Raw genomic sequence first — 19880 nt, 5'->3', positions numbered from 1 at the left:
TGGGCCACCTTGATGCTGGGAAGACAGAAAATAACTACTTCACATACAGGTTTGTTTGCTAAAATGTTTGTGTTTTCCCACAACAGAATGAAACCACTTTCTCAATAAATCTTTTATTATGACCATGGACACACACAAGTGACTATGACTTTTTCTATTCATTTGATAAAGTGTGGGTTTTATTTTCAAGTCATGTGATTGGGCATCTTTCATTTTGCCTGATGCTTGGAAGTGGATTTCAAGCACTAGTGTAACCACAGAGATATTCCCCACTGCATTTCCACAGCACTTAAGACACACACACGCCAATAATCTTGCAATCATGCAACTGGCTTCTTCCTTTCTTGACCATGGTCCATCCTGGCTGGTGAAAAGTAGTTCAGGTTGGGAGATGGCATTGACCAGGTGGATTCATGATGTGGTGAATGTGTCTTTGTGCAGTGGAGTGGCACCTACTGTACTTAAACAGGAAATAGTATATCCACTCTTGAAGAAACACACACTGTACTATATGGTTTTTAACAAACTGCAATTACCCCCTCCTTTGGTAAGTTGGTGGAGAAAACGGTGGCTGGGCAGCAAAGAAGTTCCTGAAGGACATGGAGTATCGAGATCTGTTTCAATCCAGGCTTAGACATGACTTTGAGGCTTGAATCGAAAGCGGGACAGGGGGAATACATCTCTGCTTCTCAGCCTCTCAGTGGCTTTTGATACTACTGACCATGGTATGCTCATGGACTGGCTCTGTGGGATGGGTATTGGAGTCACTGTTCTACAGTGGTTTTGTTCCTACCCACATGGTCATGCCCAGACATCAGCAATGGGAGATGGTTTCAACCCCTTGGTCATTGTGCTAGAGCGCATCTGGCCACGATCTGGTCTCCAGTGCTGTTCAGTATCTACATGAAGCCACTAGGTGCAGTCATTAGGAGTGTAGAAGTGAAGTGTCATCAATATGTTCACAGCTCTAATTGACCATAACATCTCAGTCAGGAGAAGCAGTGCATGATCTGGACTGTTGTCTGGGTGCAGCGGTGGATTGGATGAGGATCAATAAATCCCTGGGAAGATGGAGGCACTGTGAGTGGGTGGTTCCAGTGGGTGGAAGATTGATCAATTGTCTGTTCTGGATGAATTTGCATGCCCTCTGAAAGAACAGGTTTGGAGTTTGGAGGTGATCCTGGTTCCATCTTTTGGTACTGGGGTCTCAGTTAGCCTCCATGGTTAGGAGTACCTTTTACCAGCTACAGCCATTCTTGGACTAGGCTATTCTGGCCACTGTGATTAATACATGGGTAACCTCAAGACTTCCTTATTGCAATGCAGTCTAGGTGGGGTTACTCTCTTGGGCCTGCCTCGGACACTCCAACTGGATCAAACTATCAATGGCTACTAGCTATGATAGCTATGTCCCACCTTCAGTGCCAGAGGCTATATGCTTCTTAATACCAGTTGCTGGAAAATGTAAGGGGGGAGAGTGTTGTTGCACACAGGTCTTGGTTTCAGGATTCCCATAGGAATCTGGTTGGCCACTGGTATATAGAGCTACTGAATATGAACATGTGAACATTGCAGCTGCCATACTCCTCTACAATAGCACAGTATGCATAAGCACTGTTGACAGCACCAACATCCTAAGACAATTGGACATCACCCCAAGGTAGAAGTGGATACCCACAACAGGGCACAATACAAGCACAGTTACCTGTAGCCCATGTGTTTACAAAGCAGATATCACGTCTGTGGGGCAAGGAGAGAGAAACAGCATTGCTACCAAGTTTGTCTGGATTAGTAAACAAATATCTCAGGATTTGATGCTGGGGAAGTTCTTCCAAATACTGCAAGATGTGTAACTTTAAAAGGTATATGGTACAGGAGAGTAATCTTGGGAGCTTGCCAAATATATTGTTCCTGCAACATGATAGTCAAATACAGCCTCTGCATCTCATTCACTCATATTTTCTCCATGAGATATATGAATATATACTTCCACCCAATTGTGGAAAAAATTAAAGAGACAATCCAAGTGGCTGGGCTTAATGGAGCAGCATAGTGACCACTGCATTCACAGACCCTGTTCAAATCAGCCTGGGTGGGAGTGGAGGAAAAATCCCTTTTTGCTACACCAGCTCCCAGGTTGACATAGTGAAAAGGCTCAAAACACATTTCTTGCCATCATGTGATAGCTGCAGAGCTGGCTCGCCGGGGGGGGGGGGGGAGTATTGCATATTGCAAGATTTCCATTTCTGTCATCCACCCCCTAAATAAACCCAGTTTTTCCCCTTCAACTGTTTCAAAGTTTCCAGAAACTTTACACCCTAGACCCAGCAGCCCACCACTATGGAAATGAAGGTGGGCTTTGAGTACTGAAATTAGTGCAGCAGATTTCAGAGTAAGCCAAGGCTTGCTGCAGATGTGGGCATCTACAGTACATGTGCAACTACAACAAGTTCTCACGTACACACCCATGAATGGAAAACCGCTCTGGTATGTTCAAAATGGGACAGTCTGAGCAGCAGGAGATGCGAAGAGCTGTCTACCTAAAATTCAACCTCACAACCAGTCACCTTCCTCAGTAAGGAGGGCGAAGGGGCTAGGTGATTAGTCCTTCCCATCAACAAATGGTGCCAGCCATGCATCTGATGTACAGATGCTGCCACAATACAAGGAGGCAGACAAGAGGGATCACCTACTGCTGATTAGTCAATAGTATGTAGGGAAAGATGAGAACATGACTGGGAAAGCAACTTTGTGTGGTACAAGTGAAAGCTGGTCTGCATACATAAAGAGAGCTGGTTTTTACCATGTGAGTAAATGGCCATCATCAGCTCTTCAAAACCTCAGGCAGACATCTCCCTCTGTCCTGCTAGCATGGATTCTATTTCGAGGGAAATCAAGGGCTGAAGGTGATAACTCAGCTTGCCAATTCTGTACACAAGAATGAAGAACCTGTGCTCTTCTGGATATTGCTAAATTACAGCTCTCATCATCCTTGACCATTGGCCATGATGGCTGGGGCTGGTGAGTGATGGAGTCAGTCATCATCTGCCATCACATGGAAATGGAGGTAAAGGTCAGTCTTACTGAAGACTGGGGGCAGGGGCTGCTCAAAATACACTCTACTGCTGTGACAGGTTACATCATTGCCCTTTGCACTTTTGAAAGACCGATCTGTGTTCCAGTCTTATCATTTCTTTGACTAATTTTCTCCGGCTGGATTTGAATGTGTCCTTCAGGTTTATTTAAAACACTGTAACATGTGTATGTTTAATTGACTTGTAGAGAACACATCCACTGTGACAGCACTGTAGCAGCAACATCTACCATGAACTGAATTTGAACTCATGCAACACAATTCCTGATGCAGAATTTTAAGTCACCAGGTTACCACACCAGATAATGTATGGTTTAGTGTCACTCTTGTTGCCCTCATTTGGTGGTGATGCTTCAGGGCTTCATATCCCATGGAAACCAACTGCACTGGCTCCCGGTGGAGTACAGGGTTTTGACCTTTAAAGCCCTATGCGGCCTAGGACCCACGTACCTACGGGACCATCTCTTCTGGTATGCCCCACGAAGGACCTTAAGGTCCACAAATGACAACATTTTGGAGGCCCCATGTCGCAAAGTGGTTAGATTGGTCTCAATTAGGGCCAGGGCCTTTTCAGTACTGGCCCCGACTTGGTGGAACGCTCTGTCACAAGAGACTAGGGCCCTGCGGGAGTTGACATCTTTCTGCAGGGCCTGCAAGACAGAGCTGTTCCGCCTGGCCTTTGGACACCGTCTGACCCTTATGCTTCCCTCCCCTTATGGTCTTGATTTATCGGCTACTTTTAAATTGAGGCTGCATTTTAAATTACATTTTAACCTGTATTTTAAATTATTTTGTTTTTGTTTTGTTTTCCCCTATTATGTTTTTACTGTGATTTTATTGGTGTTAGCCGCCCTGAGCCCAGCTCTGGCCAGAGAGGGCGGAGTATAAGTTTAAAAAAAAATTATTATTATTATTATTATTATTAAAAAATACATACATAACCCAGTACATATCAACTGTAAAATGTGCTAAGACTACAGGCTATGGACAGACATTATAGATGAGAGGCGACATCATTATCTAACTGGATTTGAAACCAACTTTCCCAATTCCTATTGCAGCAATCCTGTTGGCATAATTTAGTGGAAGCTTGCAGGTGTGCCAGCACATAGACTTATAAAACTGTAGAGTTGGAAGGGACTCTGAGGATTATCAAGTCCAACCTCCTACCATGCAGAAATATGCAGCTATCCTATATGGAGATTGAACTTGCAACCATGGCATTATCAGCACCGTGCTCTAACCAACTTAGCTATCCAGTGAACTTTTCCATCCGTAAAACTTTCATTTATGTTTACACCTTACTTCTGATTTGATGAAGTAGGAGCAAGGGCCAACAAATGCTTTTTTGTCCGAGTCCATGAAAACCTATGGTCAGAAGTCCTTTTGGGGGGATTGACTGAATAATGAAATGGTACTTTACAAAGAAAACACAATTTAATGTTGACAAGTTTTACCCATGTGCAAATTAGAAAGACTTAGGCTGATTCAGTATTTGAGATTTCATTTTCATCTTTTGCTTCTTTCATTTTGTCTTCACTGATCTGCAAAACACAGTAAATAATTTACTGGAAGCATATATTCTCATATGCTACTTGCACCAGCTCCAAGTCATTCTTGCTCCTTCATTTAGAGCAAGTGAAGAAACACAGCACTCATATTAAACAACCTGTCTATTAGCAGCCACTCTATTCTCAACATGGAGATTTCTCAACAAAACTGTGGTATCTGATGTATGAATGGCAAAGACACAGCATAGCTTTTACCTCCCCTGGGAAATGCTAATTTCCTCCATCTTAAGGCATTAACACTTTCTCACTGAAAACTGTTCTATTAATACACACCATATTGGAGGAAATTACAGTTCTGTTTTAGTTACATATGCAAATTGGGATTGCAAAGCAAAGTTCCCATACTTTTTGAAGTTGTACAAATAAGCAGCAAAACTTTCAACAGATGGGCTAATATGGATCATGTAAAACTGATAATTTAAAATTTGCATTTTTGTATACATTTGATCCTTAGCCCTCTAAGAAATAAAACATTAAATACCCAAAGATAGCATGTCAACAATTCAAATTACAACAACAACAACAACAACAACAACAATAATAATAATAATAATAAAGCAACTAGACTTACTAGGTTTCGAGACCTTTCCCGCAACCTGTGCCATATTGTGTGATGAAGCTGGAATGTGAAAGGGTGCAGTCAAGTATATAGCCAGACAGATGTTTTACCATGTCTACTTTAATGGCCTATGACAACAACTACTCTGACAAGAACTTCCATCACTACAGTTTCACAATAACTACTCAAGAGGGTTTTATCCAACTTAGTCATACTCTTAGCTGGCTCACTGTAATCAGTGGACTAGTTAGCCATGACTAAATTAAGCTCACTGATTTCAATGGCTTTCTCCAGTATGATTTAGCAAGATAAAACTTAAAGTGTAACAGTATTTCTTTATACTGTTTGTATTTGGTTTATTTTGTTTATTAGTAAAATATAATGTAAAAAAGGAAAGTAAGCAACAAGTTAACTTTAAATGCCAGAATAAGAGTATCAATTTTTTTCAAATATCTGTATCAACTGCATCATGCTACCTTTTCTTGTAAGCGACTTTGTAAACTGAGTTTTTAAAAACCCCAAATAAATAGAAACAGCTTGTGTGTGTTTGTGTGTGGACATAAAATGATTCCTAAATGCAAGCACATGCTTGTAACAATTTTATTTAAGTATGTACAGAGAGATTTATTTCAGCTCTTGACAAAAACTGCGAAGGGAGCACTGATCCAACACACACATGCTGTTTAACACCTTAAACACGGTTGTTCTCTATGCTATACAAGAAAGATCTAATTACTGTTGCAAATGGACAACCAACAAATAGTATTAAATGGTCTGGTTGGGAGAAGTGGAAACAGACCCCTTTAGGGAAGCATCCAACATCACATAAACAGAATTTCAATTGTGTGATAGGACTTCCCCTTCTTCTCTGCTCATACCCTCCCTGCCCGCCTCCCGCCCAAAATCTGCTGCAGAGGGCATCTAGGTTAGGAATCTTAAAGAGGCTGTACTGCTTTTTATTCTTCATTAAAAGGAACAGATGGTCTTCTACGTCAAATTTATATTTATATACTGAAAGTGATTCAAGCTGTTCTTTAATTAATTAAATAACATTTGCACCCAGCCCTTCCCTTTAAAAAAAGAACAAAAACCTAACAATTAAGTTAAAAAGAAATGTAATTAACATAAGAAGGCTCCCTATGACAAAACTGAAAAAATCAAGCCAGTTAATGGGGGCGGGATGCTCCAATGTTGTTGGACTTCCATCAGCCCCAGCCAGCACAGCCAAAAGTCAGGGATGATGGGATTTGTAATTCCACAACAGTGGGGGGGGGGGGGGGGGAACAGCACTTCTATGACTGCTGTATAACAATTTTTGGTTTCCTCCTCTTCGTGCCATTTATAATTTACAGGTTTCTAATGAATGAGTTTCTACTTATTCTACAAAAAAGAATAGTGGAACTACACATTGGAACTAAAAGTGCTATATCTCATGTCTAATGGGATAACTGAAGCTACTAACACAACTTATACTGAAGCCCTGATCATGGAAAAAAAGTAAGACAGACACATCCACATAACAAGCATCTTTTATGTTCCTTACTTCAATCACAAATATCTATAAGCAAATTGATGACTTACCTTTAAGTAAATTGGAACAGAGAGACCCTGGAATCTCCGCATAAGCTCAGACTCAGCCCTTGGAACATTATGAGCAGCTGTCACCTCATACTGGTGACACAGGCTGGTTCTGGGAATCTGCGGACCTTCGCTAATGTCTACAAAGTCACCTAACCTGATTCAAAGCAAAAACAAAGAAAGATTAATAACTTTTTTTAAAAAAGTGTATTTCCACCAAACATTTGTCTCATTTACTGCAAAACAAAAGTCCTGCCAATGTGATGCACCAATAGTCAGTAGATTTCAGAACTGTTCTTTTAGAAAACCTGATGTTGTTTATAGGTGAAGCTGTTTATAGGAGGAACCAAGAAGTAAATGTGCTATTATCTGTGTCACCTGCATTGACAGAGGAGATGCATCTTTTGGGAACCCCAAAAGGGAAGGTACCAGATTATTGTGGTAACACCATAATAAACCTAGCCTATGGAATCTAGTAAACAGGACAACTGACATGTAGCAGTTTGATTTTTAAAAGTCAGTTTAAGGCATTTTGAACATTCTGGGCAGAAGAACTCAATGCCCGAGAGCTCCCTATCCTGTAAGCAGAACTCTGCTCTTGGAACTCTAGATCCAACTCACAAGTACTGAATACAGTGGTACCTCGGGTTACATAGGCTTCATGTTACAGACGCTTCAGGTTACAGACTCCGCTAACCCAGAAATAGTACCTCAGGTTAAAAACTTTGCTTCAGGAAGAGAACAGAAATCACGTGGTGGTGGTATGGTGGCAGCGGGGAGGCCCCATTAGCTAAAGTGGTATCTCAGGTTAAGAACAGTTTCAGGTTAAGAACAGACCTCCAGAACGAATTAAGTTCTTAACCCGAGGTACCACTGTATTACATACAAGCACATTTAAAATGTGATTCATTTCTATGCTGCTCTTCAATGTAAAATATCCCCACAGTCTCACCCCATGACTAGAATACAACTGAACACTGTTAAACAAGTTGCCTATTTGTACCTTCATTGTATCTGGGGAAGTTCAAATCATTTTTGTGACTTGATGACAGGTAGCTCACAGTTACAAAGAATCCTCTCTGTCTCTGCGCGCTCTCTGTCTATATTTATATGTAATCCTAGTTATGAAACAAAGGCAAACAAGATTTTGCTCACCTGTGCAATTTTACTATTCTTTCAGAGTTCTGTGAAGCTTGCTGTTCAATTAACTCCCTTTTGTACCTACAGAACCAGAAAAGAGGCCCATAACTCAACATCACAAGGTATAAAGTGGAAGATCATAACCAAACTGGAAGAATACACATTATGCCACACTTCTTTGCATATTCATAACCTTATATTTTTCCTTCCTAACTACTAGGTTCAACCGCCCTGTTTCCAAGGAGTTCTTCTCAAGAAATTGCCAAAAGAGCATCTTTCTTACAGTCCGCCAGTCCTGGGTAAGCAGTAGGAGACGGCTTCCTCCTGTTAACTACTCAAATCCACAACAAACAGTGACAGTGAAGTTAACTCAGATACATTTCAAGCTCTACAATATTCTAGCATTATAGATGCCTATACATTCAGGCTTAAGCACATTGTTTCTCTTAGACAACACATCTCCCTTTACTTATATTCATTAACACTCTTTGTAGTAGATTAATTTAGACTATCTACTACACAGCAAAAAAATAAGTTACAAATGTAACCTCTCTCACAGGTATGCATGACATATACGGCTGCTTGGCTGATCTGACTTGTTCCACATTGCTTTAATTATCAGCAACTGTAGTGCCATCTACTGGCAAAAATGATGAAAAACTTCAGGTCAGTACCTTAGTAGCTGAAAATTAACATTACAGTGGTACCTCGGTTTAAGAACAGTCCTGTTTACGAACAATTCAGTTTATAAACTCCACAAAACCAGAAGTAGTGTCCCGGTTTGAGAACTTTACCTCAGTCAAAGAACGGAATCCGAATGGTGGAAGGGCACTGGCGGCAGGAGGCCTCATTAGGGAAAGCATGCCTCGGTTTAAGAACCGTTTCGGTTTAAGAACGTACTTCCTGAACAGATTAAGTTCGTAAACCGAGGTACCACTGTAATTGTTTAATGTAACCAATTGGACCAGCTTTAAAACTCATTTAAATTATATATAAAACTTATCTCATGGAAAACAATACACAATTTCAGCAGAAGATACAGGTGGCCTGCTTTTAAACAACATGTGCTATTAAACAAAATATGGTAATACTGACTTGTTATGTTGAAAAATTTCAAGCGCCACTTTTGCATCAACATCCAGCATTTCAAATGGAAGGTCTTTATGAATTAGTTTGTTAACGTCTTTTGTAAGAGAATGGAGACTTTCCTTGGAAAAGAAGAAAAAATGTATGTATACACAGATCAACAAGACAAGCAAGAAATACAGAATGCAAGTTAGCTCAGATGACTGAAATCCAAGCTATGTAAGGATTAGCCCTCATCCTCCAGTGGATTTTCCAAGGCCAAACCAATTAGGATAAGTCTTGCCTATGCTCAGCCTTGGAGTAAGGCAAGACAATGCAATATAGAGACAACAGATAGTAAATATTAACTGTTCCTGGTGATTTTTCCTTGTTGTAATGTTTCATTCCCCCACCCCCCATAGACTGTAAAATTATTTAGCTTCTTTAGTTTTACAGCCACCCATGAAAAGTGCTCTCACTCCTTTACTTCCAAGTAAGGCGAATAGTAGTTACTTTGGAACCAGCCTGAAACTGCATTTACGGATTAAATAAGAGACCAGAGCTTTCCAAACGCTTCATGTTGGTGACATACATTTTAGATATGCATCATTTTGTGACATGGTAATTCAGTTTTACTAGCAAACTGGAGGTTAAACTAACCCCTTTCCAGCCCCAGGAGGAGCGCAGGAGCGTTCGCACGACACACCTACACACTGCAGCCGACACAAATGTGTCGTGACACAACAGTTCAGAAAGCTCTGTAATAGACCTTCTCTATTATACAAGCTCTTGCATGGGAAGGTCAATCTCGGTTTATAAAGACTAATTTGTAGTTAATTAATTCTCATTTTCACTGTTGAAACTAATACAAATAAAAGGGGAGGAATCATTTCTAGAGAATCATTTTTACTGTGCACACTACAAAATGAGGCATAGCTATTTTGATCTTTATCTGGAGACCTTTTCGTTTCCGCATTTATTTAGCTGTGTACGAAAATGGTCTAAAAATCCATTTCTTTTAATGCTTAGAATCATAGAATTGGAAGGGACCACAAGGGTTAGCTAGTCCAACCTCCTGCAATGCAGGAATCTTCTTTCCAACATGGGGCTTGAAGCCACGACCCTGAGATTTTAAATTTCATGCTCTACTGACTGAGCTATCCACAGGGTTATCACCAATTAGAGAAAATACCAGAGCAGTAACAGGAATAGATGAGCCTCCCTATTCCTCAGCTTACTCCAACTGCCTTCAGTCCCAGCCTCTATGCTCAATGGCCAGAGATGATGAGACTTGTAGTCTAAACTGCCTGGAGGTTGGGGAAAGATTGCATTTTAGCATCCAACCAGTCCACTTGTGTTTCCTTACATATACATACACACACTTCCTGTACATGCGCAAACACAATACCCTGTACACAATATACTGTACATAATATACTGCTACCCTTGTATACAGAAATATACCCTATATATTCCTGTACACAATATACTGCTATCATTACACCAGGGGTCAGCAACCTTTTTCAGCCGTGGGCCAGTGCACTGTCCCTCAGACCATGTGGTGGGCCAGGCTATATTTGGGGGGGGGGGGGGATGAACGAATTCCTATGCCCCACAAATAACCTAGAAATGCATTTTAAATAAAAGGACACATTTTACTCATGTAAAAACACACTGATTCCTGGACCACAGGCCGGATTTAGAAGGCGACTGGGCCGCATCCAGCCCACGGGCCTTAGGTTGCATACCCCTGCCTTACACCATATAATACAAACACTTGAGTAATTCTAGAAGCCTTGTTTTGCTCAGTCAATAACAGGTATGCTGGAAAAGGACTATCCTAAATAAAGTTTTGCCAATGCAGACCTAAATTTCCCCAAGATGTGACTCCAAGCCTGAATGCAGTGCTATGGCTTGGATCTTAAGGAGACTTCTGTGAACAGAAGAGCTTCTGAAATTCATGGATGGTACTGAGATCCAATAGAAGACCCCATGCACTGAAGAGAAATAAGCATTTCCCACCTATTTCTCCTTCCATCCTGCAACCTTCTGTGCTGTCTCTCATATTGCTTTGGAACCTGAGAGACAAGGGGTGGAAGAAGGAAATAGGCAAGAGTCCAACTCAAGGTGGATTCCAACAATGCATAAGCAGCTTTCCTCACACCTCTTCCACTCCTCCGTCTTCAAGCATCCTATGTGCCCCCAAGATTTGTTTCAGAGGGTCCCACACTCCTCTGGAGCAGATTTTAAGGGCATGAAGAAGAAGAAAGGAGAGGAAGAGGAAATCCCGAAGCACGAGCAGAACTCTCTTCTGCTCGGGAATAGGCAATGTTGGATACATCCTAGTCAACATCTACTGGACAGTATTTGCCAGCAAGTAGATCTGTGTTTGGTGAAAATTTCCCTGTATTTTGTAACATTGAATAACCAATTATCCCCCAAATAAAGAGTACACCGGAACATGTCTAGTGAATCATCATACTTACAGCAGTTGGTTTCCAGTCGTCCAGCCTGCTGTCCAAGATTACATCGTAGCAAAAAGCTCCAGATATCACTGCATGGCAAGTCAAGATCCAAAAGAAAATGAGTAATTTTTGAAGTTAAGTCTGAACTAAACCTATTTTGCAATCCTAATGGTAGCCAACATATGGGGCTTCCTACAGTATCGGAATGCTCATATACATGTTTATGGTGCAGCCAAATATTGGGTATGATTATGGTTGCACCATCTAAAAAGGGTAGCAATAGCCTAGAGTAGGAAAAGAGGAGAGCAACCACAATGACCATAGGGGGTGGGGCATTTTCTCTACAGGAAATACAAATAAAACCTGGGTAGCTATTAAGGTCAACCTCTGACACCCTGCTCTGAGTTTCACCACCTTCTGGTGACTGGAGAAAAGGGTTTACACTTGCACTTCATCTTTGGAAGTCCTTTTTCAGGGAGGTTCTCCCAGTGTCAATGTTGTTCTCTTTTCAGCAAAGGTGAAAGCATTTTTATCTGCTCAGACCTTTTAGGTTTTCTACAATTTTTATCAGAGGTAGGTTACACTGAGATTCCATGAAGTTGACTAACAGTAGATTCCAAACAGCTAAGTAGTATTTCGTCATTCAACTTTTAACTAACTTATAGAATTGTCTGCTACAAGATATGGCAATGGTCATTAATGAGGCAAACAGATAAAAATTATTTGATCCATTTGCGAAACAGGTTTTCTCTTTCCCTGAATCTCCTCACACAGGGCAAGGGGCGACTACAGGGCTGAGGAGAAGATGGGGAAGTCCACTCCTACAAGATTAGAATTACTCTAAATTACCAAAGCTTTTGAAATGCATAAATTAAGCAGACCTTTAATCAAAGAACCTTCTACATGTGTTCCAATATACAATTCATCAACTTTCAAGAACAATAAAAATTTGCAACAGCAAAACATGTACCTGGCACTTCTGGAGCTCTAACAAGAGTGACTGGGTATTCATCTTTAAATGCTTGTTCTAATACACAGCCCAGCATCATAGCACAAGAGCGCCAATAGGCCTGCAACAAAGGATTTCAAACAAACTTTATTTATTCTAACATCATGCTATGCCAAGACAGTTCGCTTCAAGTGAAAACAGAGCGTAAAAGTCTCAAAAGATGCAAGAAGACAGCTGCTAATATTCATGGATATCTCTCCACCTCACTTCTGACATAAATTTTGCTTGTGGTAGAGAAGCGGAAATGTGAGGAGTGGAGCTGTCCTCTATTTTCATGTACTGTGTAGGACTAGTAATTGTTGAAAGATATGAATCCCTCTAGAACAGAGCCACACATACAAAATCTTTCCAGAAATTGTTTGCTATATGGTAGGATCCGAATTTCCCATTACAGGAATGGCCAGACTCTTTCCATTTTTGGAAGACACCAAGATCCAACAGAGACTCTCTGATAGAGGAAAAGGAGAAAGCGATCTTCAATGATTCCTCCTTTTTCCTGTCTCCTCAAGCTGCTTCCCACACTATTCCAGAGGGTCTCACAATTTTCTGGAGCTTTCCAGGACACACAGGGTAAAGAAGAAATTGGGGGAGTTTCCTTCCCTGCCTTCCTCTTTCAGAGTAAAATAGAATTTCAGAGCTATTCTGGATTCAACCCTTATTGGCCTGCATTTCTTACTGTTCAACTATAAACATAAAGAGCATTGCTTATGCAGTTATGTGGAAAGAGATATAAATGTACTACAGAAGTGTGTGATTTAAAAATAGAAGAAAACAAGGAATCCAAATATTTTGACTAATACATAATGAGTAACCATGTATGACTATGTACCTATTATTTTCTGGCCTCATCTTTGTGCTTGTATTCAACACACAAGATTCAAATCCTTCCTTTCCTTAGGTTTTATTCGAAAAAAGCTTCAACTCAAAGAGAAGAAAACACTATGAAGAAAAATGGTACAAACATACTTTGTTCACCTCCTCCGGGTCCTCACTTTTGAAAGTAAGAAACTGAATTTCACAGGAGCGAGTCAAAGGCCTGTACATATCCCAGATTTGTCCATCTACAAGGGCAAGTACCGATCTCTTACTGTGCCATTCACTTAGATCTAGGAAAGGCGAAAAAGTACAAAAGGTACAGCAAAATAATAGTGATAGTATAGTTGTACTTTGTTTACAATAATCAGCCAGACAATAAACCATCAATTAAAAAAGAGTGAGCAGCAGCGGCATTCTCCATGGACCAGCTGTTGCTCAGTCTTTACTGTCACACACTATCAGAGCTCAAAAACATTTGGGATAACAGAAGAGAAAAGAGGGGACCTCGTCAGCCTATTTATTTTTTTAGATCATCTTGTAGAATGTTTTAAAGAAATGGGATGGACGGAGCATACTACTCCTTCTTAGCTTGTTAGGAATTCTTGATAGATGTGAAATTAATAATCAGGCAGGCATCCTTTTGATGGCCAGGGAAAGGTGGAACTAACAATGTTGGAGATTAAGAAGGGTAGGAAACCACTAGACCTCAGCCTAATTTCGAAAACCACCTGGAAGGGATCATTCAAGTCCTTGGAAGAGCAGTCTGCGTCCCCATGCAAGCAACCTGTTGGGCAGGGAAGAACAGGATGCAGGAGAGAAAGACTGAACACTTGAAAGTGAGAGACAGAAAGAGTGGCTCTTCCATTGGCAGGTTACTCCTAAAGGAATGGGGGCCCATGAAAGGGGGGGGACCTCTACTCTCAACATACCAGATTGCTAGGCCCCATTAATAGATGATAAAATATAAAGGGATGGGAGTACCTATGGAGGGAGATTTCTGAATGGGATACAGGAGCAACTGGGTAATGGAACTGATTGTACTACCTTTGGAACAGTGAACTAGATTTACTCAAAAAAGGAACATTTATCACAAGGACATTCTTCTTCATATAAGATTAGCTGATGCACTGTCCATCTTTTAAAAAGTGTGCTTAAGGGTGACATAACTACAGCCCTCCATTTGCAAGTACTTACGCATAGCACAAGTGTAAGGAGTGGAAAGCCCTTTGTTCATTATTAAAAAAGTGCCTGGATTAGGTTTGCCAACATATTTAACTTCAATCTTCTCAATTCGTGGATAAAGTGACAATTGTCTCTCTTTCTCTTTTGTGAAGAGCTCACTGCGCATCTGAGCAATCTCAGCTACTGAGAGTTGAGGAGCGGGAGCTGTTGAAACAAGCCCTGCAAATAAAAGAAGTCTCATCAAACAGCATATTGCTTCATTTTAGTAAACAAAACAATCCCATTCCAGAACAGTTCCTTGGAAGCAAGCTCTAAGAATCTAAGTGGAATAGTAGATAATTTATATATTATCAAAAAATGTTGCAGTAAACAAGACTTTGACAAGTTTTGAAACTATTAGGTAAGTTCATTACTCACCATCAATATCTATAATGAATAATCAGATAAGAAAAAAGTACTTCATATATTCAGAAGTTCAAATGTGTTCTTTAAATATACGATTCTATTAGACCTTACCAACAAGTCGGATCTAAAAGCGATACTGCTGTGCCAGTATTCAGGGGCCTTTCCACATATCCATATTTTCATAGCTAGAACTAACTTGATCCAGCTTAATAGCCTTATCACCACATGCTACATTAGGGAGAGGGCTATCAGTGTTGTACAGGAAATTACTATTAATATGTTCACTGCTGTAACTGAAGGAAGGGAGGAAATTTTCATCATGGTGTAGTAGTTACAGAATTGAACTAGTACTGGGAAGAACTAGTTTTGAATCCTCACTCAAATCATGAAGCTCACTTGGTGACCGTGGGCAAGACACACTGCCCAACCTAACCTACCATACAGGGCTGTTGTGAGCATAACTGGGAATGGAAAAGTATGTACCAGCTTGAGCTCTTTGGACAAAATACATAAAATACATTTCAAAGGCCAGAAAATGGTGCAGGAGTTATGGCAAACCCTTTGAAAGTTGTGGGATGGAATAATCACAGTGTTTTTCCTCCTCCCACTTGCACACAAAACAAAAGGCATTTTTTAAAAAGGCAGGCGTGTCCCTGTAAATGTTTAGGGTGCCACTATTATCTGTCCACTAATATATATGCCAGTCAAATTATTCAGAACATACAAAAAGGATGGACCCTGCTCACAGCACAAAGCTTCTGCATACAAGAGCACATCAAAAAGTGCTCTACCCCAGCAGCACACACTGCCCTAATCACAAATTAGACTTCCTATTCGCCCTATTGAAACTTAGCAAAACATAAGTTTACCAAGGTGCAATATCTCTGGAGAGAGAGAGAGAGAGAGAGAGAGAGAGGAAGAGGAAGGACCACGGCGCTACCCACAAAGAGCAAAACTGGATCCAAAGCTCACAGCCTCTGAACTCGTTATGAACCTGCAGGGTTCAGCTTGGAATATATGAGGCGCCTACCTCATTTGGCTTAAAAATTAAAGATACAAGCGTGCAAAAAATAAATAAATCATGCTTTCGAAGGGCAAAGGGGTGGGTGGGAAACCACCATTCCTTCACTTGGGAAAGCAAAGCACCGCAGCTCCCCACGTGCTGAAATGGGCCGTGCAAATCAATGGGGAATGGGAAGGTTTCTCTCCCCACACCCGCCAGCCTGACCCAGCCATTCCCTGGCGCACTCACTCCGGCTGCAGCCTCGCCACACTCCGCGGCTCAGCCAAAGAGAAGCCATCGCCAGGCGGATCCTTCGCCCCTCGAAGCCCGGCGCAAGCGGAGCACCAACAGTCGTCGCCTTCCGGAAAACAGCTGCTGCGAAACAAAGGTTCCGCCTCTCTTTCCCAGCGCGGCTCGTTACGGCTCCCCCCTCCGCAGCTTCTGGAGGCGGAGGGCGCGCGTGAAACGGCCCCTCATGGTCTATGGGTTTGGAAGGAGCGGACTGAGTCGCCTGCTCGAGCGATTCTTTCAGCCCGTTTTGACAGCTGCAGCTGGACAGGCAGAAATGCAAGAGGTGCAGCAGTGGGCGGAGCTACTATGCCTATTTGATTTCTGTCCGCTGTGCAGATGCTGCAAGGAAGCTAGCCAGGAGACGGAGGGGTTGCAAACAGGCCCTTTCTCTATTCATACAGTGATCACCAGCAACCAGGCGCCTTGGCACCCGTAAAGGCTTTCGAGGATGCCTCAGGTGCCCTAGACTGACGCTGAGCTTTCTTTAAAAAGAAAAAGTATGTCTCTAACCCTAGAAAATTATAGGGCAAAATGGGCAGGTACCATCTAAGTCAGGCATCCCCAACCTGCAGCCCTCCAGAAGTTTTGGCCTACAATTCCCATGATCCCTAGCTAACGACCAGTGGTCAGGGGTGATGGAAATTGTAGTCCAAAACATCAGGAGGGCCAAAGATTGGGGGTGCCAGATGTAAGTCATGTCTATGAAATATGAGAGTGTGTGTGTGTGGTGTGGCCACTTTTCCAGGTACTGGAGGATGCTGCCTATTGCTATTCAACAGCGGCAGTGCTTGTGGATATCGCCACAATATTGATTTTCCGTGCACAACCAGGACTAGCAGAACATAGCTGACATCCCATGGTAAGCACAAGGAACATCAGGAGCAGCTGTCTCTAGTTTTGTGTTGTGCCAAGCTCCCCATGGCAGCCATTTCATGTAATGCCATTTTCCCCAACAGCTATTTTGTGACTGGCGCCCCCAGCACTCAGTCAACCCCTGGCATATATTATATCAGCACTGACTGCTTTGTACAGCTGCCCCCTTGTGCCCCACCACCACCACCAAAAAAACACTGCACTGGTGGGGGAGCACCGAATTTTGGCATCACACAAGGCACTGCTGAAATTTGAGATCCCAAGGTCTGCCACTGTACATAGCGTGAATGTCTGCAAAGACAAAACCTTTGTACATAGAGTTGTACATATGAAAACTTCCATGTTATCCAGAGCATGAAGCAACTAGAAAGAGTAAAAATAAATATTCAGATCAGAATGTAAATTCAAGCAGTTACATCTGACTTCTGCATTGTCACACGCAGCAAGTGAGATGACACCATTAATTGGATCAACTATGCTCAGTGGCGTAGTGTGGGGGGTGCAGGGGGGGCCGGCCGCACCTGGCGCAACATCTGGCGATTAGGGTTAGGGGGCGCAAATCCACGGGTTAGGGGGCTCAAATTACTTGCCTTGCTTCGGGTGCTGACAACCCACGCTACGCCACTGACTGTCCTGGTCAGTTTTCAATACTGGAAGCAGGTTTTCAGATTGCACACAACTCTGTCAGACAAAGGCAATATACTCATTAACAGTTTAAAAGACAATGAGGTCATCCCCTCTCCACCCACACAACATTTAAATTTGCTTTTTAACAATGCTGTACATACCAGATAGGGGGTTGTTTCAAGAAACTACAGAATACATATGGATTGTGGCTAACATCATGTGTACTTGGCTTCAAGCCCCAGTGGTGGGAGCACATTGCAGCTGGAATAAATGTGCACAGCCTTAGTTTAGGAGACCAAAATAAACACTGAATATGCTAGATAATTGGCCTGATCATTATCCAGTTACAAAGGTTTCCTGCTCAGTGCTGTTGGCATAGAGATATCCCAAACTAAATCAAAGATGGCATTCTAACGTCTTGTATGATGTCACAATTGGGATATACTTAGAGTAGTAGTAGTAGTAGTAGTAGTAGTAGTAATAATAATAATAATAATAATAATAATAATAATAATAATAATAATAATAGGGTTTTATTATTTATTACTATTATTATTTATTTGGTTTTATTATTGGCTGGGGAAACCCATCTGGTTGGGTTTTCCCAGCCACTCTGGGCAGTTCCCAACAGAATATTAAAAACACAATAAAACATCACACAATAAAAAACAACTTCTAAAGGAATCTGAACACTGGGAAATTGGGTAATCTTTGTGACAAGTGATATTGGATGTATATATATTTTTTTTCCATAGAGGAAGAGGTTTAGAATGATTTGCAGACTGAGTAGTCAACTCATCAAATTCAGATGATCAATAGAAACTCTGGATATCTTGCCCAGAAAAGAGTTAATCTTATTTGGGACTTTGGGACCTGATTCATGCTACTATCTTGGAGATGTTAACCCACCATATTGTGAGTCTTCCATCTAATGCTTTGAAGGGAAATTCATATCATAACATTAATTTTTACTATTTTGCAGGACCTGGTAACTGTGTTACCATATGGAGACTTTTTCACAGGATCCATTTTGCCAGGTTATATATTGAGGTGCAGATCATTTGAAAATGCTTGTAAGAACCATCTTGGCCAACCTCCTTCAAATAAATGAAAGTTACTTGTGGTTTTAACAATAATTATAGATTCTCAAAAGTGTATCCACATAGCATGAGGCTAATTCCTGTCACCCTCATTCCTCAACTTAACTTTTGACCACTCTAGTATGCTGGTTCAGTGTTTCAAGATTTGAGTTTGAGAAGGGAGGGATTCCTGTTCTGTCTATAGATGGGGCATATCCTCAACAGGAGCCCACAAACAGCTGTCCAGAAGGTTTAGCTAACATTGCTAAGGAAGTTCTGCCCAAATGGTGCTCACATATGGACCTCACCCTGGATGAGAGGTGAAGTGCTGAAGTATGGTGTAGTAAATCGGTGACAGCCTATACATACCAAGCTTGCAATTTTAACAAATAAAATGCATTCGGTTCTTACAATTGTTTGGGAGGAGCAGGCTCCATTTGGGTAACATCTAATTTTGTGCTTGTGCTAAAGTAGCAGCTTTTTTTCTTTCTTTTGCTGCTAGAGGGCTACATTTTAGAAGTTGTTGCTGGTCTTAATTTCATTTCAGAAAAACACCTTAGAACACTTAAATGCTTTCATCAAGTTCCACTGAGCTTATCCGGCTTGTGACATCATACACGGCCTCAGAATTCCATGTTTGCTTTTAACCTAAGTTATCTCCATGCCAACAGCAGTGACCAGTAAACATCTGAAACATAACCATCAGCCTGCCTTTCCAGCAACTGGGACATTTCCTTTTGCTTTTTTATATTAAAGCATGATGGAAGAGTTGTGTGTTGGCTAAAAGCATTTTATGGACATTTCATTTCTCAGCCCAACTCCAGCTGCTGTTGCTGCTGCTTTCTGTTTGGTATAAATAACAATCTCTAAGAGGACGATTATGAGAATCTATGAAATTGATCAGAGAGTGTGTCTGGATCAACTATTGTGAAGTTATGTGTTTTATAAGTAAGATAGTTAAGAAGATAGGCTTCTGCACTAGCTAAGGAACAATGGATGCTTCCTAAAGGACTGAATTCCTGCTTCCTTAAGGATGGAGGCCATTTTTTTGTATTTTGTTTCTTTCTGATAATGAGGATACAGCCAGCAAGATTGGGTTACAAGCATATGTATGTATGTATGT

The 19880-nt window shown here is 41.4% G+C and overlaps 1 protein-coding gene across 2 annotated transcripts; it reads right to left on the bottom strand.

The window, feature by feature from the left end:
- Positions 1-4512: 4512 nt before the first annotated feature.
- On the bottom strand, positions 4513-19299 carry MRPL39 (mitochondrial ribosomal protein L39). Of its 2 annotated transcripts, none has more exons than XM_081908025.1 (10): positions 19169-19299; positions 14492-14698; positions 13448-13587; positions 12443-12542; positions 11494-11561; positions 9038-9150; positions 7958-8023; positions 6806-6959; positions 5237-5284; positions 4513-4638 (listed from the first exon to the last, which is right to left on the bottom strand). In XM_081908025.1, the coding sequence occupies exons 1-10, from the start codon at positions 19203-19205 to the stop codon at positions 4573-4575; spliced, it is 999 nt and encodes a 332-aa protein (XP_081764151.1). In that variant the 5' UTR covers positions 19206-19299; the 3' UTR covers positions 4513-4572. The 2 variants fall into 2 exon arrangements, with proteins under 2 accessions (XP_081764151.1, XP_081764150.1); XM_081908024.1 differs by lacking the exon at positions 19169-19299 and adding an exon at positions 16137-16295.
- Positions 19300-19880: the final 581 nt, after the last annotated feature.

Source organism: Podarcis melisellensis, assembly GCF_964234715.1.
Source record: "Podarcis melisellensis genome assembly, chromosome: 4".
Lineage (NCBI taxonomy): Eukaryota > Metazoa > Chordata > Lepidosauria > Squamata > Lacertidae > Podarcis > Podarcis melisellensis.
Note: the sequence above shows the minus strand (reverse complement) of the source record. Positions and strands in the feature narration are given on the sequence as shown.

Bases quoted from the DNA above. Each gene is read 5' to 3' on its own strand.
- MRPL39 (XM_081908024.1), bottom strand. From the start codon at position 16,185: ATGGCTTCTCTTTGGCTGAGCCGCGGAGTGTGGCGAGGCTGCAGCCGG. The intron at 8,024-9,037 runs GTCAGTATTACC...CTGGTTCTGTAG, and splicing joins GAAATTTTTCAACATAACAA to GTACAAAAGGGAGTTAATTG. The intron at 4,639-5,236 runs GTAAGTCTAGTT...TGTGTTTTGCAG, and splicing joins GGGAAAGGTCTCGAAACCTA to ATCAGTGAAGACAAAATGAA.